Source organism: Diospyros lotus, chromosome 9 (genome assembly GCF_014633365.1).
Source record: "Diospyros lotus cultivar Yz01 chromosome 9, ASM1463336v1, whole genome shotgun sequence".
NCBI lineage: Eukaryota > Viridiplantae > Streptophyta > Magnoliopsida > Ericales > Ebenaceae > Diospyros > Diospyros lotus.
The window spans coordinates 20211567-20233084 of record NC_068346.1 but is presented as its reverse complement, the minus strand read 5'-3'; the positions used below and the strand labels follow the sequence as shown (position 1 = coordinate 20233084).

Below are 21518 nucleotides of genomic sequence, written 5' to 3'. Positions count from 1 at the left end.
GGTCATACTGCACCACCACTCAAATCTCGACTAAGGAAACCTCTTTTCGACTCACTTACGGGTCCGAAGCCATGATTCTTGTCGAGATTGAGGAACCTAGCCCCAGGTTACAATACTTTTGGGAAGACAGCAACAATGAAGAACAGTGGGTCGACATCGACCTCGTCCAGGAAATTTGATACCAGTCCCAAATTCGTGAACAGGCCGCCAAACAAAAAGCATCTCGGAAATACAACAAAAGAGTTCGACCTAGACAATTTCAAGAAGGAGATTTAGTCCTAAGAAAGATCGAAGGCCCAAGAAAACAGTCCTCACAAGGGAAACTTGGTGCCAACTGGGAGGCCCTTACCGAGTCATTAATAACCTCAGCGCAGGAGCTTACCACTTAGTCGAGCTCTCAAGAAGGCCCATGACCAGGTCATGGAATGCAGCCAGTCTACGGAAATATTACAGCTGAACGACTATCTTCTTTTAAAACATCTAGAAAATATATACTCATTTATCACCTGTCAAAGTCTTCAAATGGGCCCAGACCCAAAGTTTCTTTTCTTATCGCAGGGCTCGAGTTACCTCAGTCTGCTGCCTTTGACCTTGAGTTACCTCGGCCTATCTACAACAAAGCTTTATATCAAACAAGCCCCGGCAGACCTCGAGCTATCTCGATCTGTTGCCTTTGCCCTCGAGTTACCTTGGCCTATCTACAACAAAGCCTTATATCAAACAAACCCCGGCGGACCTTGAGTTACCTCGGTCTGCTGCCTTTGGCCTCGAGTTACCTCGGCCTATTTACAACAAAGCCTTGTATCAAACAAGCCCCGACGGAACTCAAGTTACCTCGGTCTGCTGCCTTTGCCCTGAGTTATCTCGGCCTATCTACAACAAAGCCTTGTATCAAACAAGCCCCGGCGGACCTCGAGTTACCTCGGTCTGTTGGCTTTGGCCTCGAGTTACCTCGGCATATCTATAACAGAGCTTTGTATCAAACAAGCCTCAGTCTGCTACCTTTGGTCTCAAGTTACCTCAGCCTATCTACAACAAAGTTTTGTATCAAACAAGCCCTGGCGAACCTCGAGTTACCTCATGTCATGGTCCTAGGGTTTAGCCTAGGATTAGAATAGAAATCGGAAGGATCCGATTCATTTAAGGTCAAGAACAGAATGTATAGAGGGGAAATTGAAGAAGAATGGGGGAGAAATTAGAGAGAATGGAGGGAGAATGGCAGAAGAACGAGAGAGAGAGAAATTAGAGAGAAATCTTGGAAGAGAATTCAGAATTCAATATCAAAATCAGCATACCCTCTCCTCTTACAATGGGCCTTTTTATAGGCCTTAGCTAGCTCCTCAACTAATTTCTAACAACACCCATGTGCTCCTAACAAACACCCAAATATCTCCTAACAAACTAATATAAGCCTATTACAATATTACCCCTTTATTATATCCCTATCACAATATTACCCTTCTAATCCTCCTAGGGACATGACAATTTCCCCGCCTTGAAACATGTCTTGTCCCCAAGACATGCCAAACCTTCATAGCTTCCATTATGCTCCCATTGTTTTTTCTCCCTTTCTTCCACAACTTAAATGGAGAAATTGTGAAGATATCCTTCACTGCCAATGGGATGATCCCAGGTGACTTTTGCTTTCCATGCATGGTATGAGTCTTGTGAGAAGTCAGAGGTAGAACTCCAACCTGAAAAGCCAGTTTAAGAGGAGGAGGGATCCTCCTCCTTATATATAGCCCAAGTCTCCCTTGTGGAGGCGATGTGAGATTCTAAACACTCCCCCCCACGCTGAAACTTCTCCAGTAACTGATATATGCCCAGGTGATCGAGTAGGGTACTGGTTCATGACCACGACAGCCAAGGGTTAGCTTTGATATCATGTGAGAAGTCAAAGGTAGAACTCCAATCTGAAAAGCCAGCTTATAGGAGGAGGGATCCTCCTCCTTATATATAGCTCAGGTCTCCCTTGTGGAGGCGATGTGGGATTCTCAAGAAATCTTCATGTTGCTAGTAACACCATAAGCAAACACTATACCATTAATTCCTTGTATGGCACCACTTACAACCTGTTGGGCTGCAACATCAATTCTGGTCTTCAATCCTCCCTTCAACAAGGGTGACGAAAATTCTAATCGGTCAACTGTAGCAACAACAAACAAAGCAACAGTAGCTTTGTTCTTTCCGGCCAAACTCTCGACAGCAACATGGTGACACCATTTAGGATCAGCGAGATTTCCTCCATCTGGTGCTGTCTTCGCCTTATCATTAGTTAAGGAATCCTCAGCATTATCCAAAACTATAGGCAATGGAACCTTATCATTAGGAACTCCACCACCCATTCCCTTTCTTATAGAATTTTGATCTTAGACACCCTCCAATCCTTCTATCCCTGCACTAGTCAACAGAGGTAACGAATTGGCCTTGGCTTCCAATGCTACCCCATTTTCCTCTTGCAGCCTTTCAATAGGTGCATCTTGTGGTCTTATTTTTTCTTCAAACTTCTCAAGCACTGCTGCATAATTCATCCCCAATTCTAGTAATTCATTGTGGCCTTTTGTCAATCCTGTCATCTGATTAACTGTTGTCCTAGCCACCGGATTGTTACAGCTTCCCTTTAGATAATGCTTTTCACCACCAAAATTACTCCCAATATTGCAACCATCCTTCTGGTCACTGCTGCCTCCATCAGAATGCTTCTTTTTCTGCCCAAAGCCTAGTAGGCAGTGAATCGGTCGTTCGTAATCTTGTCTCATTCTTCGGCTGCTCCACCCCAAGGAATTCCTCCTTGTTAAAACTTCCATGATAATCATCAAAGTATTCCACCGGAAAATTGTAATGATACTTCTTAATAAGTATCATCGCAAACTCTTACAGCTTCTCGTGGAACATACGACCAAATTCCTCACACTCTTCATGAATTCCTCCTTGTTAAAACTTCCATGATAATCATCAAAGTATTCCACCGGAAAATTGTAATGATACTTCTTAATAAGTATCATCGCAAACTCTTGCAGCTTCTCATGGAACATACGACCAAATTCCTCGCACTCTTCATGAATCCCATTGCTTGTTCCTTTGTCCCTGTTGTTGCCAACTGAAAATGCAGCCTTCTTTGGCTGCCATTGAGGCTCCATTATAGCTGAAAATGAAGCATTCTTCTGCTGCAATTTAGGGCTCATCTACTCCATGTATGCACTGTTCCCAATGACCTCGCGATCAAGTCGTCCCCTTGAAAATGCAGCACCCTTCTGCTGCGACTGAGACTCCAATGTCCTCGTGCTTGCACTACTTCCCCTAGCAAACTTCTCACGAGTAAGACAACTCGAAGGCCAATAAACAGGAGCTTTGTACATCCTAAATCCCTCACTTCTCTTTAGTATGTACCTCTCAACAGTCATCCTAAAGCTGATCCAAGAAGTGGCAAATTACAATCACAGTTCTGCTTCAGAGTCAGTCCTATTTTAGGGCCGAAATAAATTGCACGTTACCCGACTTGATCGGCCTTCAAGAGTCGCCTAGGGCTACCGAATATCCTGTCTCGCTTGCTGCAATAATACCTAATACTTGCTGGAATCACCGTCAGAATCACCGATCTGCAACGCCTTCCAAGTCACAATCGCTTCGCCTCAAATCCGCTTCAGCTTATGGCCAGTGATGCATCAAGCTTACTTCCCACAGTTATGCTCTGAGTTGGCTCTCCAGAATGATCAGAATCTCCTTCCGATCAAGGAGGAAAGCACGTTGTGACACCCCAGTCGCTTCACCAGCACGGGTCAAAAGGCAACCCAAATCGTAGCACACACAGTGCCTTTCGGTCAAAGCAACAACATCCGCAAAACTCCAGTTGAAATTCCAATTAAAACCGCCACACCTCAGCCACACCTGTAGGAAGCTTATCGGTCTAGGTCAGAATGGTCTTCCGATCTGGTCACAACTTCTGGGTCATTCGCTTCACCTCCGACGAACTCAAGCTCGCCTCAACAGTGGCACTTCAGTGGTCATGGACCACCCTCCTTTCGTTACCTTCTAGCCGAACCAAGAATCACCTTCAAGGATCAGATCTATCACCCTCCAGAATCACTGTCGAGGACCACTGTCAACCCAAAGATCATCGTCGACTCTTCGTTGCCTCCCGAGGTCGGGGATCACCGACTTAGCGACCCTGACCTAATCGCCCCAGAATCACCGTCAAAGTTGCCTAGGTCAGTTTCGCCTTCACCCGCCTTCCTCAGTTGGTCTCCTCCTCCACTCAATCCATTGATGCTTCCAATCGGGTAGGGTGTTCAATTCGTTCACCTGGAATTCTGTCTTAGGCTGATGACTGCCTGAGTTCCAACCGATCGATATGAATCACTGCACCCAACCGCTATCAACTATCGTTCGAAATCCGTTTCACTGTGGATGAGCAAGCGAGGTTTGCACCCAAGTCGATTAACGTGTTTAGAATGGCAGAACCGATTGAAGAAGGTGCAGAGCATGATCAATCAAGGAAGGCGATTGTGATGTAACCAGCGGAATTCTTCGAAATTGAGAATCGATGGTTGCGGTTTCTTTGAAATTCACCTGCAACAGCTCCGAGGATGGGAAGGCTTGCTCGTCTGGGAGTTCCAATCAACTGGAATCAAATCCACAGCCAAGGATTGACTGCTCTAATACCAATTGTCATGGTCCTAGGGTTTAGCCCAGGAATAGAATGGAAATCGGAAGGATCCGATTCATTTAAGATCAAGAACAGAATGTATAGAGGGAAAATTGAAGAAGAATGGGGGAGAAATTAGAGAGAATGAAGGGAGAATGGCAGAAGAACGAGAGAGAGAAATTAGAGAGAAATCTTTGTAAGAATTCAGAATTCAAAACTTTGTATCAAACAAGCCTCGATAGACCTCGAGTTACCTCGGTCTGCTGCCTTTGCCCTCGAGTTACCTCAGCCTATCTACAACAAAGCCTTGTATCAAAAAAACCCCAACGAAACTCGAGTTACCTCGGTCTGCTACCTTTGGCCTCGAGTTACCTCAACCTATCTACAACAAAGCCTCGTATCAAACAAGCCCTGACAGACCTCAAGTTACCTCGATCCGCTGCCTTTGGCCTCGAGTTTCCTCGAATTATCTACAACAAAGCCTTGTATCAAACAAGCCCCGGCGGACCTCGAGTTACCTCGGTCTGCTACCTTTGGCCGAGGAAGCCCCGGCGGACCTCGAGTTACCTCAGTCTTCTACCTTTGGCCTCGAGTTACCTTGGCTTATCTACAACAAAACTTTGTATCAAACAAACCCTGGCAAACCTCGAGTTACCTCGGTCTGTTACCTTTGGCCTTGAGTTATCTCGGCCTATCTACAACAAAGCTTTGTATCAAACAAGCCTCAGTCTGCTGCCTTTGGCCTCGAGTTACCTCGGCCTATCTATAACAGAGCTTTGTATCAAACAAGTCTCAGTCTGCTACATTTGGCCTCGAGTTACCTCGGCCTATCATCTACAACAATATTTTGTATCAAACAAGCCTCGGTTTGTTGCCTTTGGCTTCAAGTTATTTCAGCCTATCTATAACAGAGCCTTGTATCAAACGAGCCTCGGTCTGCCATCTTCGGCCTCGAGATACCTCGGCCTATCTACAACAAAACTTTGTATCAAAAAGCCCTAGCGGATCCAGGATCATCTCGGTCTATTTCGCAAGGTCACCTCGGCGCTTCCCTCTTTGTCACTTAAAGCAGCATGAAGCTTATTCAAGTAAAAGCAAATCGAAAGCTTTGTCAGTCCCGCTAAAGCCCATCATGGAATAGGCGGACACGGCAATCCTAAAATCGTTTGGTACTCACAACGATTAAGCAACCAAACGTTGCAGCAAACAAAGCGAAGGAAAAGTACAAGGTACCCACATTCGGGAAAACTTTAATTTCATTACTCCATTTCATTACAGCGTATGTCCACAATACAAAACTTTTGTACAAAGCTTTCGACGGTTCATTTACAACAAAAATACAACCGAGCCAGTTCAATATTCTATCCTAGCCAAATCCTAGCACAACAAGACCTACGCTGCTAATCAAGCTTTGACACAACAAGGTTGACTCTGTTGTTAAATACCGTCCTCCGTAGAGCCCTTAGCAACTTCCCAGTGAGGATCACCAGAAAACCGACGACAACATCATGGCTGACATTGACCAGACATCGACTGGAGCCCCCCCCCCCCCCGGGCCACATCTTAGTGATGCGGGTCCACGCAAGCGAAGGCATGCGCAAGGACCTCAAAGTGAGGTCCAATAAATGTGACAACACTAGCATGGCGATCACGATCCCCAGAGAGCCTGAAATCCAAGGGACGAGAGAAAAGTAGAGGCGACAGAGGGCGAACTCCTCAAGGCTAAGAAATAAGTCCGCCCTCATATCGCGACCACCACGAGCTACCAACCCACATACCGCGAGCACCCCGAGCCACAAACCACGACTAACTCTAGCCGTCGACGCATCACCTGAATCGACCACGTCATCGCCAGAAACAATACCGAACGCCGACAGAGTCTTTACTCAACTTGAGATCACCAAACATCCGGCCTCAAGATATCTAGCCGGACCATCCAGGCCCAATCTCAACCCTCTCCTTAGGTCCAATCTCAACCCTCCCCTTAGGCCCAATCTCAGCCCAATCTTGGTCCTCCCTCTGGACCCAGCCTTGGCCCAGCGCCAGCCGGCCACGGCATCATTGCAATTCCACTAGGTATTTGCGCGGCCATCTCAGATTCTACCCTCATTAATGGCGGATCACATCCACATTAATGAGGGTCCCGTCGCCACCATGCTACCACCTTGGGAACCCCCACCGACGTCGAATAGTCAGTCTCATCACTTGCAAACGCACAACGCATGCATACAGGAGAACATCTCCTCCTCCTATATCAACTAGTTCTCTTCAGAGCCAAGGTATGTTCTGATCTCTGACCTACTGATACACTGCCTCTCTTTACTCTCTTACTCACTTGACCGTCGGAGTGCTTGCAGGTGCCAGCCGCCCCCCGGATTGACCCGTCGTCGAAGCCAGTGCCCCGCCTCCGATCGTCCTCTTTTGGTCAGGAAAGAACATGACCAAATAATCATAATTTTATCTTATACATCTTATCCTCAATAAGAGTCATTCCAACCTTAATACAAATAACCTCATTATTAATTTATCTTTTCTTGTATACCTACACATCCATCTTACCATCTCAATATCTGTTACACTCAAATTTGCATATGTTAGTGATTTACAGCCTAACATTTCATGCCATACAACAAAGTTGGTCATGCCAATAATAATGCAATATGTTGATATTAATAATATTATTATAATATCAAAATATCGATAATTACATTATTACAAAATTAATTCTATTGATATAATATTGAAAGAATTAGTTAGGGAAAGTTAACTCTTTCACCCATAGGCTGTTCCATTAACTTAGAAAAACTTATATACAAAAAAATCCTAAAAAATCTCCTACAATATCTCCTATTTTACAGCAATAGATAACAATAACTATCAACTTATCTAATTTACAATTTTGGATCGATATGACTAGGATATCCTTAGTTGATTCCAAGATTACTTTCATCCTTTTCCTTTTCCTTCTCCATCTAGGAGTTTAACTTGCTATTATCCTTTCATATGTATGCATCATCCTCTTCCTTATCCTTTTATCTTCCAACACTCCCTCTCAAGTAGGTGAATAGATGTCCATCATTCCCAACTAGCCTCTAATCATTTCAAATCCCTGTTTTTGTATTGCCTTGGCCAAGATGTTTGCTTCTTGATCTTTAGTAGGAACACAAGTCAAACTTATGTCTCCTTTTTCTATCTCTTCTTTGACAAAATGCCTGTCAATTCTAACATCTTTCATCCGGTCATACTGAAGTGGATTGTTTACTATGCTTCTGGCTAACTTACTGTCACTATAAAGTAGTTTAGGTAAGTTTATAGGCATAGATAAATCTTTCATCAATCTTTCTATCCAAATTACCTCGCAAATGCACTGTGAAATGGCTCGATATTCAACTTTTGCACTACTGCGTGAGACAACTTGTTTCTTGCTTCTCCATTTGACTAAATTTCCCCATAGCTTTGTGCAATACCCTAATGTGGATTCGCTATCCTCAATGGATCTAGCCCAATCCGCATCTGCATAGCTCCATATTCCTCTTTCTTTACTCTTCTTGAATAGTAACCCTTTCTCGAGTGTTCCTTTAAGATACTTTAGGATATGATAGGCAGCTTCAAGATGTCTTTTGGTTGGAGAGTGCATAAATTGACTGATTATGCTTACCGCATATGCAAAACCTAGCTGTGTATGTGATAAGTAGATTAATTTTCCCACAAGGCGTTGAAATCTTCCTCTATCAACTTGATGCTCTTCATTGTCTTCTTCTCTATTCTTCCAATTAGGCTCTAAATAAGTAATTGTAGGCTTGCACCCAAGCTTGCCTGTTTCTTTTAGCAAGTCTAGAGTGTATTTTTTCTGTGATATGAAGATACCCTTACTGCTCCTTGCAACTTCCAAGCCTAAAAAATATCTCAACTCTCCCAAGTCCTTTACTTCAAATGCTTCCCTTAGTTGATGCTTCAATTTTCCAATCTCTTTTGAGTACTATCTCCAGTGATGATTATACCATCTACATAGAATATTAGGATAGCCTTCTTACCATTAAAATATGTCTTTGTAAAGAGAGTACGATCAGTTTTCCCTTGCTTGTATCCAAGCTGGTTTAGTGTATCACTAAACCTCTTAAACCATGCCCTAGGTGATTGCTTAAGGCCATATAAAGATTTTTTCAGCCTACATACTTTCCCTCTTGTTTCTTCTCTGTCAAAACCAGGGGGTATCCTCATGTAAATTCCTTCCTCCAGCTCACCATTCAAAAAAAGCATTCTTTATGTTAAACTAATGAAGTTTCTAATCCAAGTTTATTAGTAATGACAATAACACCCGAATAGAGTTAAGCCACAAGTGCAAATTTTTCCTCATAGTCAACGCCATGAGTTTGAGTAAAACCTTGAGCTACAAGTCCTACCTTGTATCTCTCAATCTTTTCATCTGATTTGTACTTCGTTGTGAACACCCACTTGTTACCTACGGTATTCTTTCCATCTGGCAGTCTCACTATCTCCCAAGTATCGTTCTTTTTCAGGGTTTGCATCTCTTTCATGACTATTGTTCTCCACTTCTCCTCCTATAATGCATGATAGATATCCTTAGGAATAACCACATCATCAACACTGACTGTGAATGCTCTAAACTGAGGAGATAGTTTTGAGTATCCTAGAAAATTGGAAATGGGGTGCTTAGTGCAGGATTTGACCCCTTTCCTTAGAGCAATGGCAATATCCAGACCATACTCTTGCTTCCTTCCTTTGGCATCTTCCCTGTTAGGAACCTCAGCATCTCTTTCAATTGTTCTTTACGGACCAATCCTTGGTTCATATAATATGACTGGCTAAGGGTCACGAGGTCTTCTTGAATAAACCATCAATGGTGGTTTACTTTGAACCTGATCATCCTCCTGATTTTGGTGTTCTTTATTCTCTCCCCCTTAATGGTTTTGGGCAAGAGAAATAGGAGCTTGACAAAATTCAAGTATAAGTTGGGATGATTCACAATCAAGAAGGGGTGTAGGTAAAGAAGTAGAACCATTTGAAGTAGGCATCATTGGATCCCAAGGGTTTGTTGTGTCAATGATGTTTTCTTGCTTAGAAAGATCCTAAAAAAATGGCTGATTCTCGATGAATGAGACATCATAGGAAACAATGAACTTTCGGGTACTAGGATTGTAGCATTTATACCCTTGCTAAGTAGGAGAGTAACCCACAAAAATGCACTTGAGAGATTTAGGATCTAGTTGTGATAGAATGAGTTGATTTTTGTGAACAAAAACAATGCATCCAAACACTCGTGGAGTAATGGAGTTTAGGACTCGAGTATGATGAGGGAATGCTTCAAGAAGAACATATAAAGGAGTTCTAAAGTTTAGAATTTTTTAGGGACGTCTATTGATAAGATAAGCAGATGTCAATATAGTTTCTCCCCGATAAGAATTTGGGACTGAATAAGTGAACATTAGGGCTCTTGCTGCCTAAAGCAGATGTCGATTCTTTCTTTTAGTTATCCCATTTTGTTGGGGGCTATAAGGACATGAGTTTTGGTGAATGATATCATGCTCAATTAAGTACTTGCTGAACTCATTAGAAAAATATTCATGGCCGTTATTAGTTCTCAACACATGAATTGATGTTTGGAAGACATTTTGGATTTCCTAAACAATAGATAAAGAATATTGGATGGCCATTATTAGAAAAAGAAAGACGCAAAATTCTAAGATAATCAAACCTTGGATGTCCTAAACACTGATGCCATAGCATTATATTTGAGTCTGAAACAGTAGATAAAAAATATTGAATAAGCTACCTAAATGCAGTTGAATGATCAAGTCTTGGTGTTTGATAGAGTCCCCCTTTCATCTTAGTATTGCCAACCATCTTCCCCGATGATAGGTCTTGAAAAACACAATAGACTTGGAAGAATGTCACCATACAACCCTCTTCATTAGCTAGTTTACAAACTGAAAGCAGATTAAACTTTAAATCTAGTACATATAGCACTGATTTAAGAGTTAAACTTGCTACACAAGTTGTTCCTTTTCCTTTTGCAAAGGATATTGTACCATCAACCATAAAAACATTAATGAGTTGATCACAAGGTTCATAATTGTGCAGCATACTAAGAGAACTTGCCATATGATCTGATGCTCCAGTGTCTATGATCCAACAGCTTGTAGGAAACTTTTGAGAGATAAGAATGTATGTAGCATTACCTTTCCTTGCCAGGGACACCATCAGATTAGGGTTGTCTGAATTTTCAGACTTAAGTCACCTTCATTTGGCTTAACAATTGTTGTAAAGCCTCCAATTGATTTGTTGTTAAGGTGAAGATTGTGGAATTCCCTTTCTTAGCTTCTACCATGTAAGTTGATTGTCCTCCTTTCCTCTGATACCTTAGCTTCCAATTTGCTGTCCTTCCATGAATTTTCCAGCAAGTTTCTCTAGTATGGTAAGGCTTATTGCAGTGGTCACACCACTGTTTCTCCTTTGGAGTCTCTACTTAACCTGAAATAGGTGTTTCCCCTCAGAAAATATTCAAGCTTGAGGATGGAGAATAGGCCTCATTGCTAGAATGCTCTGAATCAGAAAACATTAACTTCTTCCTACTTTCTTCTCTTCTAACTTTTGCAAATTCCTCTCTTATGAATGGAAAAGGTTTTGACCCGAGTAGCCTACCTCTTACCTCATCTAGGTCTAAGTTTAAGTTTAGACCATGTAGGAAGTCAAAAACTCTCCTTTTCCCCCATCTTATCATATTTTTTTCCATCAGCAGAGCATTCCCATGTGATCTCATAAAACAAATCAATCTCCAACCATAATTCTGTTAAGGTATTGAAATATTCAGTAACTGAATTTGTAGCTTGTCTTGTGGTTCGAATGAGTGATCTAATTTGGAAACATTAGGCAGTATTGCCTAGGTTTGAATAGATTTCTTAGGCTGCCTTCCAAATCTCACAAGTTGTCTTGTAAAATAGGTAGGTTCTTCCAATCTTTGGTTCCATTGAATTAACCAACCAAGCCATAACAATGGCATTCTCAGCCTCCCATATGCCATAGGTTCTTGATTCTAAACTTGTCTTAGAAACAACACCGATTAACTAGCCTGCCTTCCCTTTTCCTCTAACAACTAGCTAGACTGATTGGGACCATTCACTGAAATTGGTACCATTCATCTTGTGTTGTGTGATATGGAGAGAATGACTTTCAATGGCTATTGGAACAGTTGGAACGTGAGAATCCTTCACTGGAGGAGGATTAGTGGTAGAGGTCTCATTGGCCAAGTGTTTTTCTTCCATCCCATAGACTCAAGACTCCTTTAGAAGTTGCAGACGAGAAATCAGGTGCCACAAGGATGTGGCTCTAATACCATGAAAGAATTAGTTAGGGGAAGTTAACTCTTTCACCCATAGGCCATTCCATTAACTTAGAAAAACTTATATACAAAAAAACTCCTAAAAAATCTCCTACAATATCTCTTATTTTATAGCAATAGATAACAATAACTATCAACTTATCTAATTTACAATTTTGGATCGATATGACTTGGATATCCTTAACCGATTCCAAGATTACTTTCATCCTTTTCTTTCTCCATCTAGGAGTTTAACTTGCTATTATCCTTTCATACTTATGCATCATCCTCTTCCTTATCCTTTTTATCTTCCAACAAATATTTATGATTTTTCTAATACTATATTTTTACTTATAATAATTTATTGTATTATTACATCAAATTGTGACTAAATCAGATTGATAAAATCATAAAATTAATATTACCAGTATTATACTCCTGATATTATTAATATTACAACATTATTGATTAATAATTCTTTATTGTTATTAAGATTTTGACCAATTATTAGTCAATTTACTACCTATTAACATTTTTACTATTCATGAAACTAATATATTATATTACTAATATTATTGATCATTAATCAATTTTAAAATTAAAATTGTAGGATTTGATACGAACAATATAAATGGAAGATGAAAGTAGTGTTACTACACTAGGATTACATGATCAGACCCTTCTCCTACAAGGCTGGGAAATCTGTGCATTTAGGAATATGCCAAAAGTAAACAAATTATACAATCAAGGATATTTACAAGATATAATAGGATCTTTCCAAAAAATGAGGATATGATTGTGAATTGAGGATGTGATCAGATCCTACAGGATATGGAAGCTTTCTAGATTTAGAACGATTTGTAGGATTGCATAGTACTCAATTATTCAACACTCCCCCTTAAGATGGCTTGTGAATATCTTCCATGCCTATCTTGGCAATAATCCCATGGAAAGTTGTGCTGGTTAAGGTTTTAGTAAAAACATCAGCAAGCTGATTCTTGGATTGAACAAAAGGGATGCATAGCTGCCCTCTAGTGAGTTTCTCCTTGATGAAATGTCTATCTATCTCAATATGGTTGGTCCTATCGTGGTGAACAAGATTGTTGACAATACTTATTTGCTACTTTGTTGTCAGTGTACAACATGATAGGTTTTGTCATTGGTCAGTTCAAGTTCTTCCGGTACTTTCCTTATCCAAAAGAGTTTACACACTCCTAGGGCTATGGCTCTGTATTCAGCTTCTGCATTTGATCTGGCCACTACATTCTATTTCTTACATTTCCATGTGACCAGATTTCCTCTAATAAAGGTGCAATACCATGATATAGACCGCCTATCATCAAGGGATCATGCCCAGTCAACATCAGTAAAACCTTTAATGTTAGAATGCCCTTTAATTGAGAACATACCTTTCCGCGATGCGGTTTTCAGGTACCTTCGGATCCAATAGATTGCTTCCATGTGAATATCCTTAGGTTTATGCATAAATTAGCTCAGAACTCCGACGGCATAGGCAATTTTTGGTTTGGTGCAAAATAAATAGATAAGTTTTCCCACTAATCTATGATATCTACTTTGATCTGCTTCATCTCCTTCTCCAATTTTCAATCTATGATTTACCTCAATTGGAGTGTCAACAGGTTTGCATCCTTATTTCCTTTAGCAAATCTAAGACATACTTCCTTTGAAATATGAAGATTCCTTTATCTGATCTTGCAACCTCTATACCAAAAAAGTAATTTAATTTTCCAAGGTCCTTAATCTCAAATTCTATTCTTAGACATGCTTTCAGCCTTTCAACTTTGTTTGGATCATTTCCAGCTACAACTATGTCATCCACACACACAATAAGGATTGTCACCTTACCTCCTTTGTTTTTAAGGAACATAGTGTAATTTGCATTACTGTGATGAAAACCAAATGTTGTAATAGCCTTGCTGAATCTCTCGAACCAGGCCTTGAGAGATTGTTTGAAACCATATCAATTCCAAACCCAGCCTCTGCCCCCGCTTCCAAACAACCTTCTCATTCCAGCCTCAATTCCTAGCCTTCCCATACCACTGACCACAACCTATCTTCAGGTACTGGTAGCCATATAGAAGGACAAGATCATGCTGAAGTGAATGAGGAAATAGCCACTCAAATGATGTCACCTCCAGTACGATTTAAGGGTTCACCCTATGTTTATAAGCGAAGGTAGCCTGGCTAAGAACCCCAACAGATCCAGTTCTCAGTTTCTAGTCAAGGTAATGATCTCACACAACCTATTTCCATGACTTCTACTGAATCTATCTTTTGATGATCTAGACCTCTCTATTGCTGCTAGAAAAGGGTGAAAAACTGCACAAAACACCCCTTAACCAAATACATCTCCTATCACTGGCTTTCCCAAAAACATAGGAGCTTCCTGGCATCCTTAGATGCAATTATCATTCCTAAATTAGTCCAAGAGGCACTAAAGGATTAGAATTGGAGAAATGCCATGATGGAAGAAATGGGGGCTTTGAAAAAGAACCACGCATGGGATCTTGTATCCAAACCAAAAGGGGTTAATCCTGTTGGGTGTAGATGGATTTTCAATGTTAAATACAAGAAAGACGGCACCCTTGAAAGATATAAGACCAAACTGGTGGCTAAGGAATATATCTAGTCACATGGAATTGATTATCTTGAAACATTTTCCCCAGTAGCAAAAATGACCACGGTCAGAATTTTCTTATCCTTGGCAGCCCATTTTGAATGGAACCTACAACAACTAAATGTCAAAAATGCATTCCTCCATAGAGATTTAGAGGAAGAAGTAAATATGGAATTACCACCAGGATTCCAAGAAGGTAATGAAGGACAGGTATGCCACCTAAAGAAGGCCTTATATGGCCTTAAGCAATCACTCAGGGCATGTTTTAGTAGGTTTTTTAAAGCTATGAAAGCTTTAGGGTATTTTCAAAGTAGAGGGGACCATATTCTCTTTATAAAGCATTCAAAGGAACGCAAGATAATAATTCCTTTAGTGTATATTGATGATATGATTGTTATAGGTGATGATAAAGAAGAGTAGGTCAAACTCAAAAGAAAAATTGGGCAAGGAGTTCGAAATCAAGGACTTGGGCACTCTTAAATCTTTCCTAGGCATTGAGGTTGCCTACTCCAAAGAAGGGATTTTTCTGTCCCAAAGAAAATATGTACTTGATTTGTTGGCAGAAATAGGTCTGCTTGGTGGAAAAGGATCTCAAATTCCAATTGAACCTTACAGCAAATTGTGGAATAATCCAAACAGACAAATGGTGGATAAGGGGAGATATCAAAGACTTATTGGGAGACTAATCTACCTATCCCACACAAGGCCAGACATAGCATTTGCAGTCAGCCTTGTGAGTCAATTCATGCACAATCCAACAAAAGAGCACATGCTAGTTGTGAGGAGGATCTAAACAGCAAGGGAATTCTCTTTAAAGCAAGGAAAGAATTGGGCATCAATGGTTTTTTAGATGCAGATTATGCAAGTTCAGTAACAGATAAAAGATCTACAAGTAGTTATTGTGTATATCTAGGAGAAAATTTGGTAGCAAGGTCACATAAGCAAGAAGTTGACTGTGATAGCAAGGTCAAGTGCAGAGACAGAGTTCCGGGCCATGGCCCTAGGCCTATGTGAGGTCTTATGGTTGAAAATCATTTTAGAAGACCAAGGATTCAAATCCAAGGCCCAATTGGGATAAGGTGTGATAACCAAGCAGCTATCAACATAGCCCATAACCTTGTTCAACATGACAGGACTAAACATGTTAAGATTGATAGACATTTTATAAAGGAAAAATTGGAAGCAGGTTTGATTCAGTTACCCTATGTGCCTTCAGAGGATCAGGTAGCAGATATACTAACCAAATGGTTGCCAGCAAAGAGATTTGATGATTTGACAAACAAGCTTGGAATATGCGATATACATTCTTCAACTTGAGGGGGAGTGTTAGCGAAAATAGAGTAGAAAATAAAGATAGAGCAACAGCCAAAATTATCCACAACTAACTTACTGATTTATGTTGTATTTTTCTGTAAATTAATTATTGTAATCTAGTCCTAAAACTTAGGAGTTGTTCTCTATTTATACTTGTACATTCATTCCTTGTAAAGGTGAGAAAGTATTCTTCCCTTTTCCCAATTATTTAACACTATTCATATGGAGTGGCAATATTTTGTATCCATGGTGCTAGATCACTATAAAATCAGCCTATAGATAAATTCTTTTTAATTTGAGCATACAGATATGAGAGAGAGAGAGAGAGAGAGAGAGAGAGAGAGCATAATTCTTAATACCAGCTAAACAATAACAACCTTAAACAACCCATACTGCACATCAAAAGCTGCTCGAGTAACATTCTCCATGAAATCTTTGAAAATGCCACCACCATCAATGCCAGCTTCCTCAACCCCAAATTCATTAATAAAGGTGATGCGAACCTGGCACGTTCACCAAAAAATTTATAGTTATTGATATAGAGGGAAAACAAATCTAGTTGATCTCTAACATGTCAGCCAGGCAAAAGGGAAAATGTTTCACACAAAAAAATTGAGACATCACCGGTCCTCGAAGATCCTCTTCAGATAACGCACTCAACTGACTAAAAGCATCTTCCAAAATGTGATCTCGTCGAATTCTCAACCGGTTTCTAGCAAAAACAGCTTGAGACCCATATCTTTGCCTCACTACTGCCAACTGTGACTGGTGGACAAATTTCAAGACCATAGATCACAGAGAAACAAATGAGTTAAAAAGCTGACTTAGTGATATATAGAATGTAATTTGAAATAAAGATTTGTACGGTAAACTATTGGGGAAAACCATAGCCTATCATGTTTATGATTATTTAGAAACATGGAGTTGAAATCAAAATAAATGTTATGAGTTAGTAACTCACAGTAAATATTTTAACTCTGCTTGTAAATGGCACCAAGAACGGAGCATATTTCAGTATTTCATGAGCCCTGGTGTTTTCAATGATGGCCTGGAGAAAGATGACATATTAAAACCATGAACAACAATAATTTTGTTTGAATGACTCAACACATTAATGAAACTCTATCTACCTGAGAAATAAAGTGATCATTAACACCATCAGCATGGAAATCACTAGGATCTGTAAACTGTCGTCTGCTGTTCCAGTCTTGCAACTACAATAGCATTCTTACATGACTGAGTTAGTAAAAAAATAATGATGAAGCTTGCAAGCTCCCAAATTCTTGAATAAAGATTAAAGAGAAGGGCACCAACAGAATTTCATTTTGTTAAGCCAGTACTGCTGTCACTAGAATGCAAGCGGAAAATTGGAAGGATGAGATCGTATATACCTGAGACAGAAGATCAGAAGCCACAATTCCAACCATATGCTGAATAAATTCTAGAGGGTGCCTCTTCAGAGTTGAGACATTAGCAGCAGACCTATCTAAGTTAGGGTTAGTAACAGGATTCACCCAGAGGAGCTGCCATAATGCCTACATGGATAAGCAAGTAAAAAATTCTTATACTCATGGAAAACTGGACTTCCATCTTTGCTTTTATAACCAGACTTCCCACTTGCATGATACAAAATAACAATATTTCCAATGAGAATGGTTTGAAACTTTAATGGTAACATTCTTGTTCCTATAAATATTTTATTATTTTTCTATAAGAGTGACATCCTACTTTCCAGTTTGATTTGACATACAATGTTAGATATTTCAGTTGGAAAATGAACTAAGGAGGACTGCCAAGCATCAGTTTCTTGTACATGTCACCTTGACAATTCTACAACAGTAAAAATATACCTGTCTTAAAATGACAATCAAGCTTTTGATATCTTTTAATGATAGTGGCTTCTCCTGCTCGTAGAATTCCTCATTATCAACTATGATGAGCATGTGCCTGATCCATAAAAATGGGTGTTAGACTACTTCCAGCAACTTGTACCATAATGTCAGAACCTCATGCAAAGCACAAACTACCATGAAACTATTTCTGGCAACTAGTTAGCAACAATGAACAAAAACAAACAGAATAAGCATTTCTCTTACTTATACACAGGACAAAAAACTGATAAAGGTAATAGCCAGCCAGGTGCATCTCCCGGAAGATATGGTAATTGCCCAGAAAAGGATGACCACATCTGATTCTCCTGGCATCGCTTCATGAAGTTCCATAGTACAGGAACAAGATCAGTTCTGTAAGCTAGAACAGTCATAATACACTCCGGGGGTAAAATGTTGAAAGCTATGCGCAAGAAAGCACAAGCAGCACCAACAGCTACCACCTCTTTACTGTCAGGCCCCTTCTTCAAATCACTGACTAGTGGAATCCCTCCAAACAAGACATTTGCCTGCTCAAAGGTATAATATGTAGCTTTATAGTTAAAGAGGCAGTAAAAAAATTGGAATACAGAAATATTGTCATGTCAAAAACTAAGTATAGCAGGTGAAAATTACGCACAAACTGTAGAAGAAATCGCGGATCCATTGCACTAGAAATCTGTAGTTCCAAGTCCCTATGGAGACCTTTATTGACCACTTCATCACTAGCAACCAGTTCATCATCAAACCCTATGGAATCTGAAGTACAATGGTAATGCAAACAAACGTACCATCAGAAACAGTAGAGAAAAACTGGACATTAAGATTAAGTTTTGTATATGCACAACATAATAAAGGGAAAATGAGTAGGATAAGGGAAAAAAGAATGCCCTAGAAGTTCACAAATAACACTATTCAAGCATACTTTCTTTAGTAGATGATTGCATAAGGGGAAGTGCCTCCAACAAAAATGTAGCAACAGCTGCAAAGTCTATGGCCTGATCAAGAAATGAAGAGGAAAAACAAAGCATTATTAATACATTGCATCTGAAAACTCCTAATACTGCAGCTGAGAAAGTTAAATAAAACACCCAAATGCAAACTGGAATCAGGCTAAAAAATGAACATCATCCTGAATTGGAAAATTGGAAAATTGTAGGAAGAATCCTGAATTAGTGGAATCCAAAATTAGCGGGATTTATATCACAGTATTTTAGGAAGTTATCTTCTATTATTATCTTGCCTATTGAATTCCCTTATAGCTTAGGAATTATTTCCATTTTTACAGCATCCTAGATTAGGAAATTAATCTTGTATATCTTACAGCATCCTAGATTAGGAAACTAATCCTGCATTTCTTACAGCATTCTAGATTAGGAAATGAGTCTTGTATATATATCTTAGAGAAAAATAAAATTTGTATTGAGTGTTATTCACCCCAAACCCTGCCTCTTTTCAATTACTAGCTATCATTCAGACTAAAAATAATCATATAATTCGCCCTCCCTCTAAAAGCTTTTCTTTTATGTTAGCTGGTGACTAAGAAATTAACATAATACCAAAGCAGATAAAGTCCCGTGTACAAACCTCACTACCAACCTGATATTTAAATAGCTGCCACAACTATGCAATAAAGTCTACCCACACGTGAGGGGCCATATTAAAAGTAAATAATAATATAAATGCAAAATTACCCCTCTCTATTGTATCTTAATCTTTTAGATTAGCTGATAATTAACAATTTAACATCTTGGTCGTAACACCACACCTCCTAGGATGTCACTACCTTAGAGAACTAGGATTTTGTTTTTCTCCAATGCCTAATTTTCCCAATAACCTAAGTATGGAAAATTGGCATGGATTGAACCTAAATGACAAATTATAACCATAAATATGTAAGTAATAAACATTTATTACATCACCTGAAACAAGGCGCCCATTTATTACAATGGGCAAATCCATAAAGGAATTATAATAGAAAACAAAAGAAATCATTACTACAACACGCGCTCATAGATGAAATCATGACCCTAAATGGAAATCAAAATTACTAAAAAGCCATTCAACATGAAAGGTTTAACCATTCAGCTTCTCTTTCCCTTTGTTGGAGTTACCTAACACGTTTGAATATGTCGCATTAAATGTTAAATCATTTAGTGATGGTTCAAATGGTTTTCATGCATGTAGATGCAAAATGACATGCTTTCCATTTTCCTTGTGTTTAGTGATGCAAGGATGAAACACCCTTGCTAGATCATCATTTTACGCAACCTTTCACACCAGGGTCAAGGTGGCAATGCCAAACCACCCATGATGATCAAACATGCTCTTGTCACTAAACCACATGTAGAGTAACATGACAAATAAAGAACGCATCATGTGTATTGCAGATGATAACATGAAATGCAGAAGCATCCTATATGGCATGAATCTTCATCACATGTGCTCAACATGTATGACAAACTTTAGTTTTAGGGAGAACCACTCACCTTGACATTTTATAGTTTATAAACTATCTTTGAAAGATGCATTAGGTGTCAAAATTCCTGCTCAAAATGCCACTTGGGTTCGAATCCCCTCCCTAGACATGAAAATCATCTCAATTTTTTTTCCTATTTTTTTCCATTTCCTCATCCACCCAATCCTGTCTTCTTCTCCAATAGTCCAATCACCATTGATATTTTCTGACAATTTATTTTTTTAGCTTTTCTCCTCTCGTTTCTTCCTCCTCTTTCTCTTCCTCTCCTTTCCTTCTACCCCATACCTCAAACTAACCAAAAATCCGATCACCCAACTAGTTTTTCCTGTCATACCCAATTTTCTGGCAAGGTTCTATCTTCTTGTTTTCTTCAACAAACCCCACCCTGAGACCACCTTTGGAACCCTTAGAACTTCCAGAAACAAAACCCTCTCCCAAGTTCCCCCAATATCTCCTTAATCTCGACCCAAACATGGTTATAAAACCCTCAACCCGAAACTCTTTTTATAATCGAATTTCACTGGCCAAAACCACCAAATTGATCCAAATCAGGCTCTTTTTTCTTCTTCGAGGCTCAGAAAAATAGTTGTAATCATGCCCTAAACCCCTAGCTTTGTTTGATGCTTCCTTGCAATTTTCGTCGCTAAGTATCCCTATTCTATAGCGGTTACACTACCGATTTTGGCCAATCACCTTCTCCCTTCTTCTTTGAGTCTCTCCTTTATGCTTTAATGGCCCTAGGGCCTAGCCCTAGCCAATAATGATGGCCAACACAACGCTGCAACCTTGTTGAAGAGTTCACGCTACAATTTCTAAAAATTGCCATTAAGCCCTCCCTCTTTGTTTCTCCTTTCACTTTGCCCCTTGCAACCATGCCCCTTATCTTTTGTAAAATATCACAAGGACCTTGTGAGTTTGGGTTTTCTCCAAATTGATCCCCACTAGTTTTGGAAAATTCCATTAAACCCCCTCTCCCCTAGAAATTTCTCAAATCACATTTTTCATCCCAAATCCCAACATTCTGGTAATTTCCATTTTTGTTCCAAAATATCTGAAAATGCTAAAATTTTGGACGTTATATTGGTCCTTGATATAATCCAATTGTAATTTGAAAGGCCTCCCTATCTGCTCCATAAGTGCTAACACGTGCTAAGGCTTTGATAGTACATGTCTTTGTGTTGAATCCTTTGGATTTAGCAGGGTGTTCTCTCATTTTGTAGAGAGGACTTGGCGGG

At 39.7% G+C, this 21518-nt stretch overlaps 1 protein-coding gene across 4 annotated transcripts in view; it reads right to left on the bottom strand.

The window, feature by feature from the left end:
- LOC127809555 (E3 ubiquitin-protein ligase UPL6) overlaps positions 1-21518 on the bottom strand; it is a 117718-nt gene that overhangs the window by 41984 nt on the left and 54216 nt on the right. For all 4 annotated transcript variants that reach the window (XM_052348426.1, XM_052348424.1, XM_052348425.1 and 1 more), the window contains 9 exons: positions 18730-18802; positions 18445-18563; positions 18033-18334; positions 17787-17883; positions 17328-17471; positions 17067-17150; positions 16898-16984; positions 16561-16701; positions 16314-16439 (listed from right to left, as the gene is read on the bottom strand). In XM_052348426.1, the coding sequence (XP_052204386.1) occupies positions 16314-16439; positions 16561-16701; positions 16898-16984; positions 17067-17150; positions 17328-17471; positions 17787-17883; positions 18033-18334; positions 18445-18563; positions 18730-18802 (1173 nt within the window). The remainder of the gene's footprint in view (positions 1-16313; positions 16440-16560; positions 16702-16897; positions 16985-17066; positions 17151-17327; positions 17472-17786; positions 17884-18032; positions 18335-18444; positions 18564-18729; positions 18803-21518) is intronic.